This window comes from Phalacrocorax aristotelis, chromosome 1 (genome assembly GCF_949628215.1).
Source record: "Phalacrocorax aristotelis chromosome 1, bGulAri2.1, whole genome shotgun sequence".
Lineage (NCBI taxonomy): Eukaryota > Metazoa > Chordata > Aves > Suliformes > Phalacrocoracidae > Phalacrocorax > Phalacrocorax aristotelis.
The window spans coordinates 96,360,873-96,379,353 of record NC_134276.1 but is presented as its reverse complement, the minus strand read 5'-3'; the positions used below and the strand labels follow the sequence as shown (position 1 = coordinate 96,379,353).

General features: G+C 42.3%; 1 protein-coding gene across 1 annotated transcript in view; it reads right to left on the bottom strand.

Annotated features, from left to right (window-relative positions):
- LOC142059546 (amine oxidase [flavin-containing] A-like) overlaps window positions 1–18,075 on the bottom strand; it is a 39,702-nt gene extending 21,627 nt beyond the window's left edge. The window contains exons 1-3 of the mRNA XM_075098358.1: window positions 17,934–18,075; window positions 5,993–6,087; window positions 3,317–3,454 (exon numbers count right to left, since the gene is read on the bottom strand). Coding sequence (XP_074954459.1) covers window positions 3,317–3,454; window positions 5,993–6,087; window positions 17,934–17,979 — 279 coding nt within the window. The 5' untranslated portion in view covers window positions 17,980–18,075. The remainder of the gene's footprint in view (window positions 1–3,316; window positions 3,455–5,992; window positions 6,088–17,933) is intronic.
- Window positions 18,076–18,481: the final 406 nt, after the last annotated feature.

Below are 18,481 nucleotides of genomic sequence, written 5' to 3'. Positions count from 1 at the left end.
TGCCCAGGGCTATGCTGTGGCTTGTTGCCAAAACTACAGGAATTAAGCCCAAGCTGCCCCAGCTGTGACACCACTCCAAGTTTTGATTTGTGCAAAAGGAACAGACAATTTTGCCAGTCTTGAGAAAGGCAAGTCTGGCTCCTGCCCTCTGTGCTGAGGATGAGCTACAGTGTCAGAAAGCACAGAAGGAGCATCCCTTGTGCTCCAGAGCAGGGGCTGCTGCTGCCCTTGGGCCGTGCACGGCACACACAGCTAGAGCAGCAGCTCTGTATGGTGTAAGCCCTCAGGTGGTCATCTTTCCCTGCTCAATAGCTCCGGCGGGTCTAGCCTTGCAAGCATTGTAGTGCCTTGGAGCATCTGTGATTCCCGTGTCTGAACTGCAGACTTACGGCAATCTGCACAGACTTAGTCACAGACTTACCTGCTGCACCCAAATCTCTTAATCTAAAGGCTAGTTGAAGGAAAGGAAAGAGTAGATGGCCAATGGGAAGCATTGCATACAAATGCTTATCTTTTGTCAGGTGTTGCCTTGCTCTGAAAATCATAAGGAAACAAATAAGGAAAACCAGTCCTTATTTACTAATGTTAGGTGTACCAAAACTGGGTGCTGCAGCTGGATATTAGAGGACTACAGTTATATGAGAAGGTTAATACCACACCTATACTTTCTAGGGTCTTCTACTAAAGAGAAGGTGAAAACAGAGCACAGCATGACCTTCGAGGACATCTGTAAGAATAAAAAGCTATCTGCCCCTTCTCGGAAGGGAGAACCCAGCACAACTGCCTTTTCTCAGTCCTAAAACATTCTTGATGAATTACGGGACAGTAGCCACACAGCTATTTGGCTGGAAAGACAGTCTGGGGCTTGTAACAAAATCTACAGTTTGAAGTTACAGATTTATGATGACAGGATACAAACAAACTCCTGACTGATATCTAAGCAGTCCACGTTACCATGATAACTGATGGGAAAGAATGAATAAAGAGAGATAAACAATAGTTATGTATTTGGATTTTTTAAATAAACTGTAACTACAAAGAAAACCTACCCAAATGAAGCAATGTGGTTTTTAAAGCTTGCAGTACATGGAATTTTTCCACACAGATATGGGAAAAATTCCTTTCAGAGTAAAGCAGCTCATGAAATCCCTCTGGGGATTTCCACTTTCCCTTGGCTGCTTCCGCTGCGAGGATAAACGATTTCCCCACTTTCTTCTAATTCAATCCAAGCAGTATCCTGGAAACCCTTAGAAAGAGCCAAACTTAACTGATTCGTACAGCAAACAAAAGACCAAAAGTCTCTTAATCTGAAGATGCTGAGATTACACACACTTGAATGTCTGTCATAACAAAATCTAAAGCTACCTTTAGTCATTCCTCAAAACTCTCCCCCTTTGGCCTCTGAAAAAACTGCGCAGCATTGCAGACTTTGGAGAAATGCACTTGGGAAGAGACCTTTCTGTCTGGCCCCAGCTACACGTTCCCCAACAGCCATCAGCTGACAGAAATAGCAGATAAGATGCAAGTAGAAAAGTTTTAGTCATACTTTTCAAACCTGAAAGGCAGCAGCTGGCTCATGGCTGACAGCATATTAGCCCAAGAAGCTGAACACATCCATCTTTGAGATTAATATTTAATTTCTGGGGCAACAATCCTTTAATATCAAATCGTCTCTTTGCTAACACATTTTCTATCATCTAGGAAATTCCACAGATGCTCAGGTTCCTGGAGCACCTTTAATGAATATGAGGGGCACATCTATAGCCAGGAGAGCAAAAATCCCTACCTGGCCAACTCACCATCACAGCATGATAACAGTGTGTAGCAGGCAGGTAAAACATACAAGCCCTAAGGTCTCTGAGCACACATCAACCCAGCCTATAGCCAGGACTGCACAGTTTCTTTCTGATAGACTTCTTGTAGAATTGGGATGTAAGAGAGGGTTCAACAGCAGATCCCTAAAAAAAAGGCATGGTGACTACGTGAGGTCTCAAGGAAAGAGTAAGGAGAAAAAGCAGTGGGAAAACCTTGGGGGAAGAAAAGGCCTGCAATTTGTGGGAATAGGATGTGGGAAGAATGAGATCTACTGAAGGAAAAGCATCATTATTTATTCAGTGCCTAAGTCTGGCCACACTGGGAGACCTTAAAGCCCCTTTGCTGTCAACCCTGCTCCAACAACTACAACTCCTTGGTGACCCTGGTTAGCTTGGCAGGACCACAATCCAAATCTAGAATTGGTTCGCAGCCTGTGATCCAGCTGAGTAGCTCGTAATGCTGCCTCTTGCTTAGAAACATGCTTCCACTTCAAAGAAAACTTACAAAATTACATGGTCATTAGAAAGGACATGCATAATGTAATGTGGGACAAAAAAAAGCTGCAGCTTCAGTGTCAAAATGGATTAAGGGCTCATATTCATGTAACACAACGAGATGATAAAACTTTACGGTATGAATGCATTGCTCTAAACCTAGGAAGAAAAAGTGAGAAGATAATAAAAATGAAACGAGTTAAGGATCCATCATATAGCGTGGCCTCTCTCAAATATGTCAGCTCTGATTCACACCGGCTTCAAGCCTTGTTCTGCCAGAGTCTGGGAAGTACCAAAACTAAAAGATATTACAAAAATTAAAAAGTTATGGTCTTTGGAAAGTAAAGTAGTTTGTGAGTTACGAAGACAGGCTCTTGTACCTCATACCTATGGATCTTAGGCCTCTCTTCGTCCCTCTCCCTATGGCTCTGCCTCTGCAGTGGTTTGGGCAGTAGGTCCTGACTAGGACCTCAGCAAAAATTTGGTGAGCTAAAGAACTAAGACAAGGGATCCTCTGAAAACAGATTTCATTCCAGATCACTTTAGCTACACCAGTACTTACTCAAGAGTGGCAGTCTGAACCCCTGCTGCCCCGCGTCTCAGACATGAGGTTTAGGGCAAACCTTGGAAGGTGCCTGTTTCTCACCATTAGCTAGAGAGGGAATCTCAATGAGCCTTGAATTAGATGCCCAACTTCCAGACAACCATTTTTAAGTAAGATGAATCCCATGCCATGGGACTGGGAGGGATCTCATGTGAATCTAGTTACATAAGTGGGGCAAATAGGTTATGCTACTCCCAGTCCAGTCCCATAATACTGTTGTCCAGTATTGTCATTCAATAGTATCAAACACCCAATAAGTAAAAATAGAATAACAACATGTCAAACAGGTGCTTACTGGATTACTAAAAGTGAGCTTTAAACAAAACCTCCTTAATGACTGTCAGTAGTTTCCAAAGCTCAGTTATACCTTTAGGTATCTCAACATGAAAGATAGAATACTTACCCCCTTATAATGGATCATATGGCCCTCCATATTCACTTTATAGGTCTCAATACCCAGCTCTTTTGCCAGTCGGAGAATCCTGTTTTGGGTAGGTCCCACATATGATCCACCAACATCTACATAATTAACTTGATTGTTCTGTCAAAAGAGAGAATACAGGAATCAATCTGTGAAGGAAGTTCCTCAATACAAACGCCTAGAAGTTGAAAGAATTATTCCATACTGGCTAGCACTGCAGCTATATGCACAGGAGAAAATGTGTACTGACTGACCTAAATGTAGGCAGTGTTGAGCTCTGTAATGATAGACATACAGCGATCACAGGGTCTTCACTCCATCATGCATATGGTGTGATTAGGTTTAACTCCTGTTTAAGTTTCACTATAGTTTTCAGTACTGACTTTTTAGTCTCACAGAAGACATGAGAATATGAAGAAATATCCAACCCAATCAATACTTCGGTTAAGTCTAACCCCATTTTTCAGAATTCATGTTACTTTTCTTGTTATTGCAAAACATTTTTCAAATTGAAACCACCTCCAGCACCAAAGCTTGTTTTCTCTCTGTAGATACCTGCTTAGACTTAATGCTGTAGATGCTGAGCACTGCACTGCAGTATTCAAGGAGAATAATCTCCTTTCCAGCACAGCACACCTTGGCTCTAGCCCGGTGTGCTCTGGCTAGCAGCTCCCAGTCACACCTGCCACCAAAGGTGCTCCACATACCCCTCAGACCACCATCACACTTACTTGGGAAGCAGGAAGAAAGCAAAACTTTTCAGGGACGCATACTATTACAAGGAGGCTGATTTCCCAAGGTAGTAACTCTTTTTAACACTGTTTATAGTAAGCATTTTAAGCTAGGCATTCTCAGTGTCACAGAAGGATGGTGTTTATGCTTCATGTTTCACATACAATGATTTCTGCTGAAACACCACTGTTTATCTATGGTTCCCCAGCAATGGCATCTGACAGAATTTCCTTACTCCCTTACTTCCATGGTGGGAAGCAGAGATAACGTCTGTATTACATTACCCTGCACCACAGGTGACTTGTCATTTCTCTCATTTTCTTTTTAACAGCATTCAAGATGTGGTCCATTTTCTAAAAATGGAGTGTTATTTCAGATAATTTTAAGCTGTGTTAAAATGTATGTCTGAGCTGTAATGATGTCTGGCCCTAGCTCAGGCTGCTTCTTACAGGGCTCTTAGTCATCATGCCTGTTACAGTATGCAAAGTGAGATGGGAATGACAGGAGAAATGCTTTGACTCTCACGGTCTCAGATGATAGTTTCCCTGTCATGTTAAAGGCAGAGCAGATCCTACCATGGACAAAGGGTATGGACTATGTGGAATTCAATTACCTTAACACAGATATTTAACACCATTTTAGACAGCCCAAGGTATCCAAGGCTTCTGTGCAAGGCTGGCAAATTTGACTCACGACCCACGCAAGGTACCCTAGGGCAGCTAAAATGGGACTACACACTTCTGGTTAGGCACCCAAATCCCATTCAATGGCTCTCAGAGTTGCTTCCAGACCAATTTTAAAGCACCTTCTGTCAAGAGAAGCTCACTGACATATATTACAATGCAACCTGTCCAAACAGACCTCTATTACTTGACAAAAGTGATGGCAACTTGAGACACCTATCTTCTTCAGGAATTCTACTTCCCCTCTTCCCCATGGCTAATGATGTCAAATGCAAGGGAATCACAGAATGGTTGAGATCAGAAGGAACCTTTGGAGGTCGTCTGGTCCAACTCCTCCTGCTCTAGTAAGGTCACCTAGAGCAGGCTGCCCAGGATTGTGTCCAGACAGCTTTTGAATACCTCCAAGGAGGGAGACACAACAACCTCCCTGGGCGACCTGTGCCAATGCTCGGTCACCCTCACAGTAACAAAGTGTTTCCTACTGTTCAGATGGCTTGAACCTCCCACGTTTCAGTTTGTGCCCATTGTCTCTTGTCCTGCCACTGGGCACCACTAGAAAGAGCCTGCCTTCATCCTCTTTGCATCCTTCCTTCCCTTCCTGCTATACATCAATGAGATCTCCCCTCAGCCTTCTCTTCTCCAGGCTAAACAGTCCCAGCTCTCTCAGCCTTTCCTCATAGGAGAGATGCTCCAGTCCCTTCACCATCCAGATCATTAATAAAGATGTTGAACAGGATCAGACCCAGTATTGACCCCTGGGGTACACCACAAGTTACTGGCCTCCAACTAGACTTCATACCACTGATCGCCATCCCCTGAACCAGGCTGTTCAGCCAGTTTTAAGTCCGTCTCACTGTCTGCTCAACCAGTCCATACTTCACCAGCTTGCCTGTGAGGATCTTATGGGAGACAGTGTTGAATTACTGAAGTCTAGGTAGACAATATCCACTGTTCTTTCCTCATCTACCAAGCCAGTCGTTTCATCACAGAAGGTTATCCATTTGGTCAAGCATGACTTCCTCTTGGGGAATTTATGCTGACCGATGGATGACTTTCCTGTCCTTCATGTCCCTGGAAATGGTGTCCAGGATTAGTTGCTTTACCACCTTCCAGGCACTGAGTTGAGGCTGACTGGCCTGTAGTTCCCTTGGTCCTCCTTCTTGTCCTTCTTGAAGATAGGAGTGACATTTGCCAAGTTGTAGACCAGCACAGGTGAGAGGCCAGCATCGCATGAAGCACTTACCCTGATAGTGAATGTCCTTCCTCCAACTCTGTTCCTGGCCTCAAGAACCACCACACTGACCCCAGCCTCAGACAGCAATTTGGCAGCTGACAAACCTACAAGAAAAAGAGAAAGTATTTTAAAACAAGTGGCAGCAATCAGCCACGTTAATGGTCAAAAACTGAACGAAAGCTTCAGGGTCAGACACTTCAATACTGTTTTCAAACATTCCTAAGAAAAGTCAGAAACTTTTCCTGATGTCTTACCACAGAAATCACGTGGCTGCTGCTTAGTTGCACGTCATAACCATCTACATAAGTAGCATTCACAGACCGACGTTTCCTCCTTCAGGTTAGCATTTTGGCATTTTAAAAACAGTAAAATCTCAATTATTACAGGACACACATCTTACTCTTCATTTGTGCAGTGCATAGAAAGGCAGAACCTGGCTTGTGGGGCTTGCAGGGCTCAAGTGATAGAAATAATAATAATATACTAAACAGATATGTTCCAGCAAGGTAAGTTTCCAACTTCTTCACTCATTTATCACCCCTGAACTCTATTGCTATCTGTTGTCCTCATTCACATGCAGAAGGAAAGTCTGCTTCACTGTCAAGATTCATTTTAAGCAATGGAGTTTGACCATGGCAATCAGGCTGTATGTAGATACTTTATAAAAGGAATTATGGTCTCAGCAAAAATCATCTAATTATAGGACTTTGTGATGGAGGCACTAGAGACAACTGAAAATTCAATAGGACAGGAGTCCTCTTTGCTTTTGACAAATGCAAGCTGAAATTGTAAAAAGCAATCATGAGTTTGTGAAATCAGATTATCCGATTGCCCTGCAGGCCAATTTGGCACTGAAGCGTTGTTTCTTTGGAGTTGTTTCCTCCTTAAGTATACGAAAGCCAGCCTTATTGATCGGAACTTCCAAGATACCCTGCAGTAAGGAATAACAATATTATATTCATGTTTATTACACTACCTTGAAATGTGATTAAAAGCAACTGTTTGTGAGCCTACAAAGAATACATGTCTGAAAAGACCAGAGGAGAGGAATCATTCTGGGCAGCATTAAGTGTACTCATTTGTCTGAGGACAGTGCAGAATATCCCATAAACTTCTATACACATAATCTTTTAATTGGGAAGTGGAACAGCATTCACTGGAAGTCAGAACTGAGGGAGCTTAATGTCTTACATTGACAAAAATTATACATATGATTTCCATACTCATCTAAAAAGAACTTTACATCCTCGCATCATATTGTTTAGATTGCTGCTGGAGCAGAAGTACACTTAATTCTTCCATCTATTTAATATTCTAATTTTTAAAAATACAAGTCATTTGTCAGTGAAGCGAACATCTTATAAATTGATCTAATTTCTTTCAGTAGTTTTTGATTTTTTTTTCCTCATGAAAGTTTATAGAGAATATTTTACAATGGTTTTATAGTTAACTCTTTAATCCTTTTGATGATGGTGTTCTCTTCTTCCTCAATATAAACACAGAAGAGAAGTCTATAATGTTGGGAACACAAACTGCAGTATCTTGTTACAAATATTTATATTCTTTATATAAGGAAAAATTATTTTTCAAAATATACAGTGGTTTTAGCCACACAAAAAAAAGGTGGTTTTCCTACATATGTAAAATAAAAGGTTGAATTTCTCTATTCTGAGTAAATACCACTAGACACTCAGGCATGAGTGGGTAATTTTTTTGTAAGAAAAAGTTTACTGTAGATATAAAAGTCTTGAAAAAATGCACAGGGCATTCATGTGCTATCCTATGGAACAGGAAGCAGCAAAAAATCTGGCCTAGGTATGAAAAATAAAATTATGCAAGTCCTCAGTGCCTAAGACCATCATTTCATGATGTATACGATAGCTACATTCATGCCACAGCTGTTTAGAAAGAATAATGGTTGCACTAGACTGGGTTGGAAGTTAAGCTTACTACTGGTTTATAGCTCAATTATATGATATATCGAAATAAAGAAGGACTGCTGAAGGATGAAGAACAGGTGGCAATGTCACTGTTTGTTTGTTAAACTGTACTACTTGCACTCCAGACTTACAGGTTTTTAGTTTCATTATTGTTAACCCAAGTGTCACCGTAGACACTGATTCCAAAAAAAGCAAAGGCTTCAGAGCCACACAGACTGTGAAAGGACAAGAGGTACATTGGGACAGCAATGGCTTACTGGTGACTGGAAGAGGGCCCAAGTCAGAAATAGAAACAATGCAAAATATGTTGATTAAAGATTGTTGCTAAGCATTTATTTGTTTAAAACACGGAAACCATTTTCCTTTAAAATGGAGGACTAGCAACAGCACCCACACACAGGGTATTTCTATGTAGCTGTTTATGGAACCCAACTCTTCAGCTCCTTTCTGGTGTGACCAAGTTGCACCAGGCACAGGTGCTTCCACATGTATATCGTAATCATAGAATCGTTAAGGTTGGAAAAGACCTCTAGGATCATCAAGTCCAACCCAATCATCTCACAAGTCATGAAGCCTATGTGCTTTTGGTAGACAATTAACCTCTAAATGGATTGCATATTTTCCCTTTATATTCTCTAAAACTTGAATTTTCAAGATTCTTGTCGCTTTTCCAGTACCCTCTACAGGACTGAACACCAGAGAGAGACCATTTATTTCTGTTCGATCGATAGGGTGAGAATGAGAGAGGGGAAGGAATGAGACTTTCTCCTTTCCAGTTCCTTGTCCCATCTCTGCCTGCTCAGTGCCCATCAGGCTGCACGGAGCCTACCTCTCACCTCCTCTCCAACATCTCTGCTACTTCCCCTGAGGACATGCTGCACCTTCCAGGAGCTGCAGGACCTTCATACCACAAGGGCCTCCCGCAACGCCAGCACTGCTATAGAGCCATGGCCCTCCGTCACCAGCCACAATGTCCTGTGATTTTGTGGATACCCAGAGTGTCCTGTGAGCACCCCATACCAGGCCAAAAAAAGCACTGGGCTGTGACCTCCCAGGCTGCAGCCAAGACTCACGCAAGATATTTTAAAACATGCCTCCATATGCCTGTATGACTGTGGCACATACATGCCCATCACAGCCGAGGCCGCTCTTGTGCCCCATTGTCTCCTCTACCTCCTCCAAGCGTAGCCTAGAGATAAAGCTGCAAACCACCCCAAATCATTGGCCATGCTCCTTCCAGATATCACTCTAATTCTATGAATTAGAAGTATACTACTTGCATCAGAAAGATAAAGGAGCCTCCCAAAACCATGCCTTATTTGAAGTATCTGGCTGTAGAAATTCACTTCTTATTAGATAAGAATAAGTAAGGCAAGACAACTTATGCATCCTCCACACGGGTTTCTATGGCAATCTCACACCAAGCTCTCCCTGCCTGAAGATGCCATGCAGGAAAGATCTATTCCTATTGATTCCGCAGTGCTATTAAGGACACAGAATTGCTGCTGCTGCTGCTACGGATCATACTGCCAGTGCTTTCATTTCAGAAAACTGTTGTAATCCTATCAAGCAAAGTAGTTTCAAGTGCATCAAAACACTGGATATATAGTTTTAAAAAAAAAAAAAGCCACTAAGATGAATTTATGCCAACCTGCAGACTATCAGACATACACGTAGAGATGCTGAACAATACTGAATTTTGTATGTAGCCTGATGTAAATACAACAAAGCACGTCTCTACCTCATAGGAGAGAAAAGTTCATCTCTATAGGAGGTACACAAGACTGGGACTTAAGAGACCTGAGCTTGATTCCCAGCCGAGCCCCATAATGTGGGAGATGTTTCCCTGTTTCGTAGGGAAGCATTTATAAGACTAGTGTTTATGTGAGTAATTCCAAGTTGCCTCAATACTGGAGTTGATACACAGCGTATGAGCAGATACAAGTTCTGTAGCACAAAAAAAGTTTTAAAAAAAGTTACTTGATTGGAAATGGGATAGTAATTCTGTAGTAATAGTATAGGATTCTACTTTGCAAAATCTAGGCTCTGTAAATCCAGTACATCAAACAGATTCACTGATACACCGTGACTGGAAGCAAAAATCACCAGCATCTTTCCCAGAGACAGCACTTCTTACGTGGTGTATGCTGAGCACCTCCAAAACATGCAAGAGCAGTGCCCATACAGCATAACAAAGGGCAGTGAAGGGGAGGGATGACAGTGTGATACCATTAACCTTTTAAACTTTCAAACTGAGCCTGCTATGTATATGCTATATTTAGCACACCAAAACAAAGGCAGAGAAAATTACCTGTTACTGCTGAAAAAGTAACCATCTGCTGGTTTTCTCGATGCACTGTTCGCTAACTTGCTAGCTTCTTTGACAAAGTGCATTTGCCTTTTATACATCCACTATCAAACCGAAAATTTACCAAAACCAACCTAATACAACATCCCTTTGTAAAATCCTCGTTAATCCACCCTACTGTACACGGAGTGGGATAAATACATTGTGTAAAAGACTACTAACCCATTATTGCACTGCTGTAGCAGGCTTTAAATTAATAAAATAAGGGGAAAAAAGTCTTTCTGGAAAATCTTTTCATTTTCCTGATCTTAGCAGGAGAATAATTTTTAAACTTTTTTTCTCATAATATGTAAGTAAAGTGAGACAATTGTCACTATATCCTCATTAAAGTTCCACTGTAACAGCATGTTAATATTGGTTTATTTTTACTGTTTCCCTGATGGAACACCTAACTTTTTCCAAACGCAATTGAGTAATTAAATCTGGCAATGGTCACCTTAGAATCAGCTCTTGTTATTTAACTAGAAGTCTCTTTGCCAAGTAAACGTGAACCTGTCAATAAGAGATGCAAAATATTTCTGTCATGACCGCAGGGTAAAATCTCCCTTCCTCACCTCTTTCTTATCCTTCTCCCCCGTCCCTGATTTTCTTTTAATTGGAACTTTTGTGCACACCATGGTTTAAAAATATAGTTAAAATACAGCTAAAATGCACTCAGTTACATCAGACTGACCAGAGAAATCGCTAATGGGCAACAACATATCATAGAATCATTAAGGTTGGAAAAGACCTCTAAGATCATCAAGTCCAATCATCAACCCAACACCACGCCTCCTAAACCATGTCCCTAAGTGCCACGTATACACGTTTTTTGAATACCTCCAGGGAAGGTGACTCCACCACCTCCCTGGGCAGCCTGTTCCAATGCCTGACCGCTCTTTCAGTAAAGACATTTTTCCTAATACCCAGTCTAAAGCTTCCCTGATGCAACTTGAGGCCATTTCCTCTTGTCCTATTGCTAGTTACTTGGGAGAAGAGACCCAACACCCACCTCACTACAAACTCTTTTCAGGTAGTTGTGGAGAATTGTAAATATAGAGTTGTAGATAGAGAAGGCCAAGAATGAAAGAACTGTTTTCCTTCACAGACTAAGTATTTGAAGTTTTAAAATTGCCACTGAAAATGGAAAAAAAACCCTAATTACAGCCCCTTAAATTTGCACAAAACAGCAAGAACACACAAGTCTACATTCATTTTTTCATCAGTGTTGCCTAATAACATAACATCACTAACTTTCTGCTTGTTAGAAACTGTATTTTATCTTTCCATATGTTCATTCACAATCCTTGCTGTAGAGTACTTGATACTGGGGATGAGGTTGCATTTATTTATTTTGTCATTTTGTCAATCTTCATTGTTTAAATTTGATGACTGTCATGTCAAAATGTTTTTCAGTTCTCTCATCAATTTTTTTTCCCCCTCTAGCAAAAATAAACCAGTTGATTCAGCAAAGATTTCAACCAAAGGAGAATAAATATTTTCTATTACAGAGTACATTGTCCAACTGAGACCAAGCCACTCTAACTGATTTCAACAACACCTCTGTCTAAACGCTTTCAACAGACACAAGCCTTGTTCTGAAGGGTACAAAGACAAGTTTCTCATAGACAATGTTAACAGAAACACAGTGGGCAGGAAGAGGGAATTGTATCCCGAGGATGAATCCGCTCCTCCATACATACCCACTGTGATTTTCAAGTCCAAAGCCCATTGCAGTAAACAACTCTTCCCCAGAATTACTCTCTCTTCCTCCCCCCAAAATAAAGGCAGAAAAAAGTTAACTAGTATAAGCATGGGGTTAGAAATGGAGCATCCTCCTTCCTCTTACATATTTAAATTAGTAGCACTGGTTAAAATTATGATGACTTAACTCTGTCTAGTTTATGGAAACATCTAAAGTAATTATGCACATTTTCTAACTACTGATAACTGTTGTGGTTAATACACAGAATAAATTCCTGTCAGTTAATTGGTGATCTTCAGCTGAATACTTATGTGAAAAAATGTTGCTGCAAAACTATGATCAACATCATTATCACGAATACCAAGAACATCAGCATTGGTATTCCTGGGAAAGACATAATGCCTGCCCTATGCTCATTTTTGTTTTGCTAGGATATTTAGAGATCTGTCCTAACTACTTGGCTATTTCTTTTGCTCGCTGGAGTAAATAACACTCTTTAAGACTTCAAGCCTACCTAGCTAACAGGAATATTCTTTCCTACCTTTCAACACCTTTCACCTAAGCCTGAGGCATGGTGCAAGATCTATTCCTCAAGGACAAACCATACATTTACAGCGCTTTTTTAGGACCTCTGAATTTGCTAACCTATGAATCATGCTGGTGTACATTTTGGTTTTGCCAGAAACAAGCCTGAGACATTCTTCATTCAGGAGCAGAACCAGCTGTGACTGTTCAGGCTGCTCCCTGGGTTAGACAATGTTTATAAATGATGTGATTACCATAGAAAACCATGTAAAGAATATGATGAAAGATGAAGAAAATAATAATAATATTTCTAAATCTGGTTATACAGTGAACACATCACAACTATATGTTGGCCAAAACTAAACATCTAGCACTGAGCATAGCACAAAAGAGCATCTTAACCAAAACCCCACATCATAAGGTTTTGCGTATTTGGTAGCAAACCATTAGAACACATTATGATGAAGGCGGCAAATGGAAACTGGTATTTCTGCTTATTTGTGAGTATTGTACATAACGTCCATTACACTTTATATGGGGTCTGATTGTTTTGTTCCTGCTGTAAATTATTGTCATAATGGCAGTCAGCTTGCTGCAGTGCATGGGGAACTGAGAGCTCTGTGAAACATTGCTGTTTACTTCTGCATCCCCAAAAAATGGTTTATCGCAATTTCTGGTACCAAGTGCCAGTATTATGACTGATTATCAGCTTTCCTGTTGGATCTGGAAAGAAAGCGGAAGGAACCAGGTAGCTGGAGCCTAGCACAAGACAGATGTGATAAACACAGGATACATTTTAGGAACCAGCTATTGCATTCCTACAGGTCAAGTTCTGGGTAAATTTAGGAGTAACAGTAGAAAAACATCTACTGAAAAATACTCCAGATTTACACAGGTGGGACTGATTATATCTTCTACCAGTCACTGTGTATTTGACAGTTTATCTGACACTACCACCCACCAGCATCTTGGCATGCTGTCAAAACAAACCAAGCAGTATACAACATAAGTTGTGCTGCCATTATAGCAAGCAAGGAAAATCTGCATCTCCTCATTATTCGGTATTTCACTCAGAGACCACAGCCAATGCGTAGGTGGCTTGAGTGGTAAGGTTGTCGATCATGCAGCATGGAGCAAAAGATGACGACACATAGCACTCTTCCACGGAAAGGGGTGGGGGAAAAAAAAGCCTTAATAGTATATCATATGTTTTATTTCAATATAAAGACTAATTACTACTATTTTTACAACCCAGCTTCTCCTACAATTTATAGCCCTTGGGCCCCTCCGTAAGTTCAATAGAAAACAGTGCTGTTTCCTGCACTTGGCTGGCAAATATAAGCATCCGTTTTGTTGAGCCATTGAGATCCCCGTGTTTTGAGCTAAGAACAAACGTGGTTTTATTTGGAAATGAGAAGTATCCACGTCAAATAATGATAATCTTCAGTGCAAGTTTCAATTACAGCTGTGTTTCCCTTGTGCTTTGTGCTCGTAACACAATGTGCTGAAATTTCTTCCAAAAGATATTTGCATACAAGTTCTCTTGGACTTGCCTGCTTCTGGACATACTTTGTATCTGACACATCTCTAGTTTGCATTATGTAGAAAAACATTCTAAATTCTCCATGCCTTCTCTTGAGAAACTGGGCTTCCAATGTCCAAAATTCACGTGTAAGGTGAGGCTAGCATATGAATGTACCCCAAGCTTGCCGCTGAAAAGGTTGGGGTGTTTTGCTTACATTCTTTTTTTTGCCAAATTTTGAACTGTTTAAGCTTGAATTTTCAGGGTGTGTTTTTCAGGTTGATTCTTTTTTGCTGGAAAATCTTGGTCAAAATTGGCTGGCTATTTCTAAACCTCCAGGAAACAAACATTCATCTTTGGTTTTGAAAACTGATGGCTTTTTTTTTTTTCTCCTATTTTGCAAGTTCTTGCAGCAACTTGAAATTTGGCAAGGAGGTAGCCCTTGAGTCAACATAGCGCATTTTATTATCTATGTGAAAATACGCCCCAATAAGTCAGTTAGAAAGTTTTGAGGAATCACATAGGCAGCAGCCATTTTCTAGATCTCAAAAGCTGAAATATCTCAGGTTTCAGTCAAAACTCTCCAAGCACTTAATGCTGTCCAGTTGTTAATGAGCAGTTCCCAAGGAGTGACTGGGCATCCCGGACCTCCTTGCAACCCATCTCATATCTCAGAACAAGTGGGTATGGTCCATCCTAGAGCATTGGAGCCAAAATCTGTTTTTTCCTGTAATTATGGCCTTAGCTATAGGGAGCAGGTAATGGAGCTAGCATCCTAATTGGTGTGTTAAGTATGGCAGTGACTTGCTGCATAAAAGGGACAACTTCTGGGAGTCATCAATACAGTAGTCAGTCCACACAGAAGATGACAATCTCCCAGCCCTCAACTAGTGTAGCCCCTTAACCCAAGTGTCAGAGGACCGTCTGATGGGACATCAGGGTTATGATCCTGCCGATTAATCAGATACACATCCATGGCACATCATGTGTTGCCAGCCTGCTGTGTTTAACAAACAAGGGAATTAAATAGCCTAAACCAAAATGCACGAGAAAAAGGTCAAAATCAATCCAAACCAGAACACCCTCTTCAGTCCAGTAGAAAACTCCTATAAATAATGGAAACAACATTCAAGGCATACAAATAAGAAGTAACTGTGGGTATGGGAAAAGTCTTTAACTTCAGACATCAGTTTATTTAATATGCTTGAGTATAAAATGCTATAATTAATATTAACTGTATTATGGGGGACACTAACCATTAAGAATGATATAAACATGTGCCTGGGGCCTTTCCTGGCCAACATCAACATTTCTAATGTGCACGCCCATGTAAAGACAGGAATCTAGCCCAAGCTCTGCAGCTCCCTCTCTGTGGGGTCCAAACGTACTTGCTGATGCAGTCTGGGCAATTCAAACATGATTCCACGGGGTACAGCAGACAAATCTCAGCAGTAGGGGCCACGAGAGCCAAGTTCCTCTTCCAAGAGCTTCCCCACTGTGAAGCACCCTTTGCAGAAGCTCCCTCCATCCCTAGATTGCAGATTCCTACAGGCAGAGCGGATTCTGTGTCCCTGTGAATGACCACGTACAGCCCTGCGCATACAGAGGCAAGGTGCCTGGACAAGAAGTGTGCCTTAGGTTGTACAGAAACTGGCTCTCAACACCGTGCTTCACTTTAAGGAATAGATATCTCCAGAAATGCCAGTCAGGATGGGAGCTTTGTTTTGCAAATATTGTACAAATATTTTAAAAAGCCATAATCTCACCACTGGGAAGCTCACACTTAATATAGCAAGCAGCTTGCTTATACCTGATATACATTTCATGTATTTCTAGTAAAGAACTAGTTTATCCCAAAGTTTCCTATCCTTTCTTGCAAGCATTGGCTAATGAGTATCTAAAATATAGTAGAAGGAGAGGAGACAGTAACCTTACCAGAAGAGGCAATTGCAAATATATCTTCAGAGAAATAAACAGCAGCAAGTCAAGACTGGAGTCAGAGAGACATAGAGGGCAAAACCCTGTCCATACTGGAGCATGTTTTACTATTTGCCTCACCAGAACCAAAATTCTAGATAGAGATTACTTTTTTAAGGACAGAAAGCAGCACTGCCTAACCTCTTGCAGAACTGAGGTGTAGGTGTCTTGGTACAGGAACGGCAGTGACAGAGAAGCTGTGTGAAAAGCAAAACAAACCAAGAGCTGATAGGAATTACAAAGATGGATTAATCATGAAATAAAGCATTTGTTGTTTGTGTTGTTTTTTTTTTTTCTTCTAAGGCCGTGTTCTTAAAATGAAGCCCGTTCTAACTCATAACAGGCAAACGCCAATTTCTATGCCACTGGCACGGCATAAGGGTTTCCACTAGCAAAAAAATATTCCTGTACCCCAAGTATGTCATGACATGTTTATTCGTCTTCCTAATGCCACTGACAAATTTTCAGGGACTGTAATGCTTTGAAATTTCCTGCTTGGCTCCATTTCAGACTCCTCACCAGGCTTTAGTCCAAGGCTTAAGTGTTCTGAAGTAACTTACTGATTCTTGTACTAGTGAGGCAAATACTACTTAGAAACGCTGGAAGCATTTTCCAAAACACTGTTCCAGGTTGGAAAGCTAGAGGAACAACATACCCTCAAGGGAAGAAGAGCTTCTCAGAGCCCTAAAAACCATATTAAGATCACATCGCCATCAGCTGCACACAGCATGGGTGGTACTTCCCTAAGGACACTCTGTGCCTGACAGGAGCCTTAAAGATGAAGGCCAAATGACACTGTGCTAGCAGGAAAATAGCCAGCATCTGGTGAAAATGGATAGCAAGCAAAACTAGGTCCAATCTCTTCTGTTTGGTGATACTACAGATTATTTACATAATCACATTGTCACAAATAATTATTTAAACAATTACTGTTGTTTTAGCAAATGAGATAATGTAGTTAGGTAAACAATTTGCTGTTTTGTGCATTAATTCACTGCAGATTGAAGAAAGGAAAGCCTCTGACTCCTTAATTCTAATGAAAACTAATTTTACCTATAGCTATAACGGTTGTAGTTTCACTGAAGTCACTCAGTCACATAACTCACCTTTTCTAAGTCACTAGTGAAGACTCCCTGAAAATCAAAACCTTGACAAAGCTGCTAACCCAGTATTTATCTGATGGCCAAGCCAAATACAGATTTTCTCTAACATAGCGACATTCTCATCTCAGGTACCATAACAATAATTACTTCTTTTTTCTTTTTTAAGCATGAGGATCAGGGGCCATGATGCACTTGCTAGTGTTGAAGTAGATATGAAGAATATTTTGGGAAGTATTTCCTAGTAAGGTGTGAAGAGCCCATGGCACTGGGGGAATGTGGCTGGCTGTAGTACAGCTCTTCTCACAGGAACAAAACCTCACCCGTTTTTACAGATATTCCCAGATGTCTTTTTGCAGTGTTTGTCAAAAGGATATGATGGCCAGCACTGCAACAGCCACCTAAAAAACCCACAACTTCAAAATACCATCCTTAATGGGATGCAGAAGTCCCAGCCTATATCCCTGCCTTCTCCTGCACCTGTGGACATTATAAAGCCAGTTTTCCTACAGACTCTCTTCTGATGAGCACGAAGTACCAACCAATGGAAGAAAAAGTAAATACATCCTAAAATATCGACCTGGATAATTTTTCCTAATTTTTTCCCCACGTGCATCTGAAGCCCCCGGAGACACGACACTCTCGTTCACCACCGCCCACGCCCACAGGCCAGCCGTGGGGACGAGCCTCCCCCGGTCCCGCCGCTCCCAGGCCCCGCGCTGCCCAGCCAAGAGCACCCCGGCCCCGAGCTCCGGTGCTCCGGGACCGCTCCCGGGGTGATGACCCGGGAGAGGCCGGCGGACGCGTGGTGGCCACGCCAGCCCCGGGACCCACCTGAGATGCCGCCCCCGACCACGACCACGTCGTATTTCTCAGCCATGTCGCTGCCCACCGTCCCGGCCGCTGTCGCCAACCCGCCCTCCCCCGGCAGCGGCGGCGGCTCCGACCCGGCTCTGGCGGGCGGACAGCGCCGCGCCGTCCCGCCCGCCCTGGCCCCGCCCCTGGGCGGCCCCCAGCGCCGCGGCCGCCAATGGGCGCCGCTCGGAGGCGGGGTCTATGTAGCCGCGCCCCCTCCCGCGGCTCGCCCCTCCAGCCCGGCCCGACGGGGCGGTGCGGTGCGAGGGCCCGACGGAGCGGGGGGCGAAGCTGCTGCCACAGGCTGTCTCCGGGTAAACGTTTTGCCTGGGCCCGGCTCGCTGCCGTCTTTGTTTCCCACCAGCCCGCCCCGGGTGCACCAGAAGGCCTGGAGGCAGATAGGTGTGCCTGTTGCAGGATGCAGCGGCTCTAGCAGCCTGCATCCGCTAACCCCTTTTCATTTCCTAAAATTTAGAAGGTATGCTAGCGGCGAGTGTGGGAGAGGAGGAGGTCGGCGGAGCTAGAAC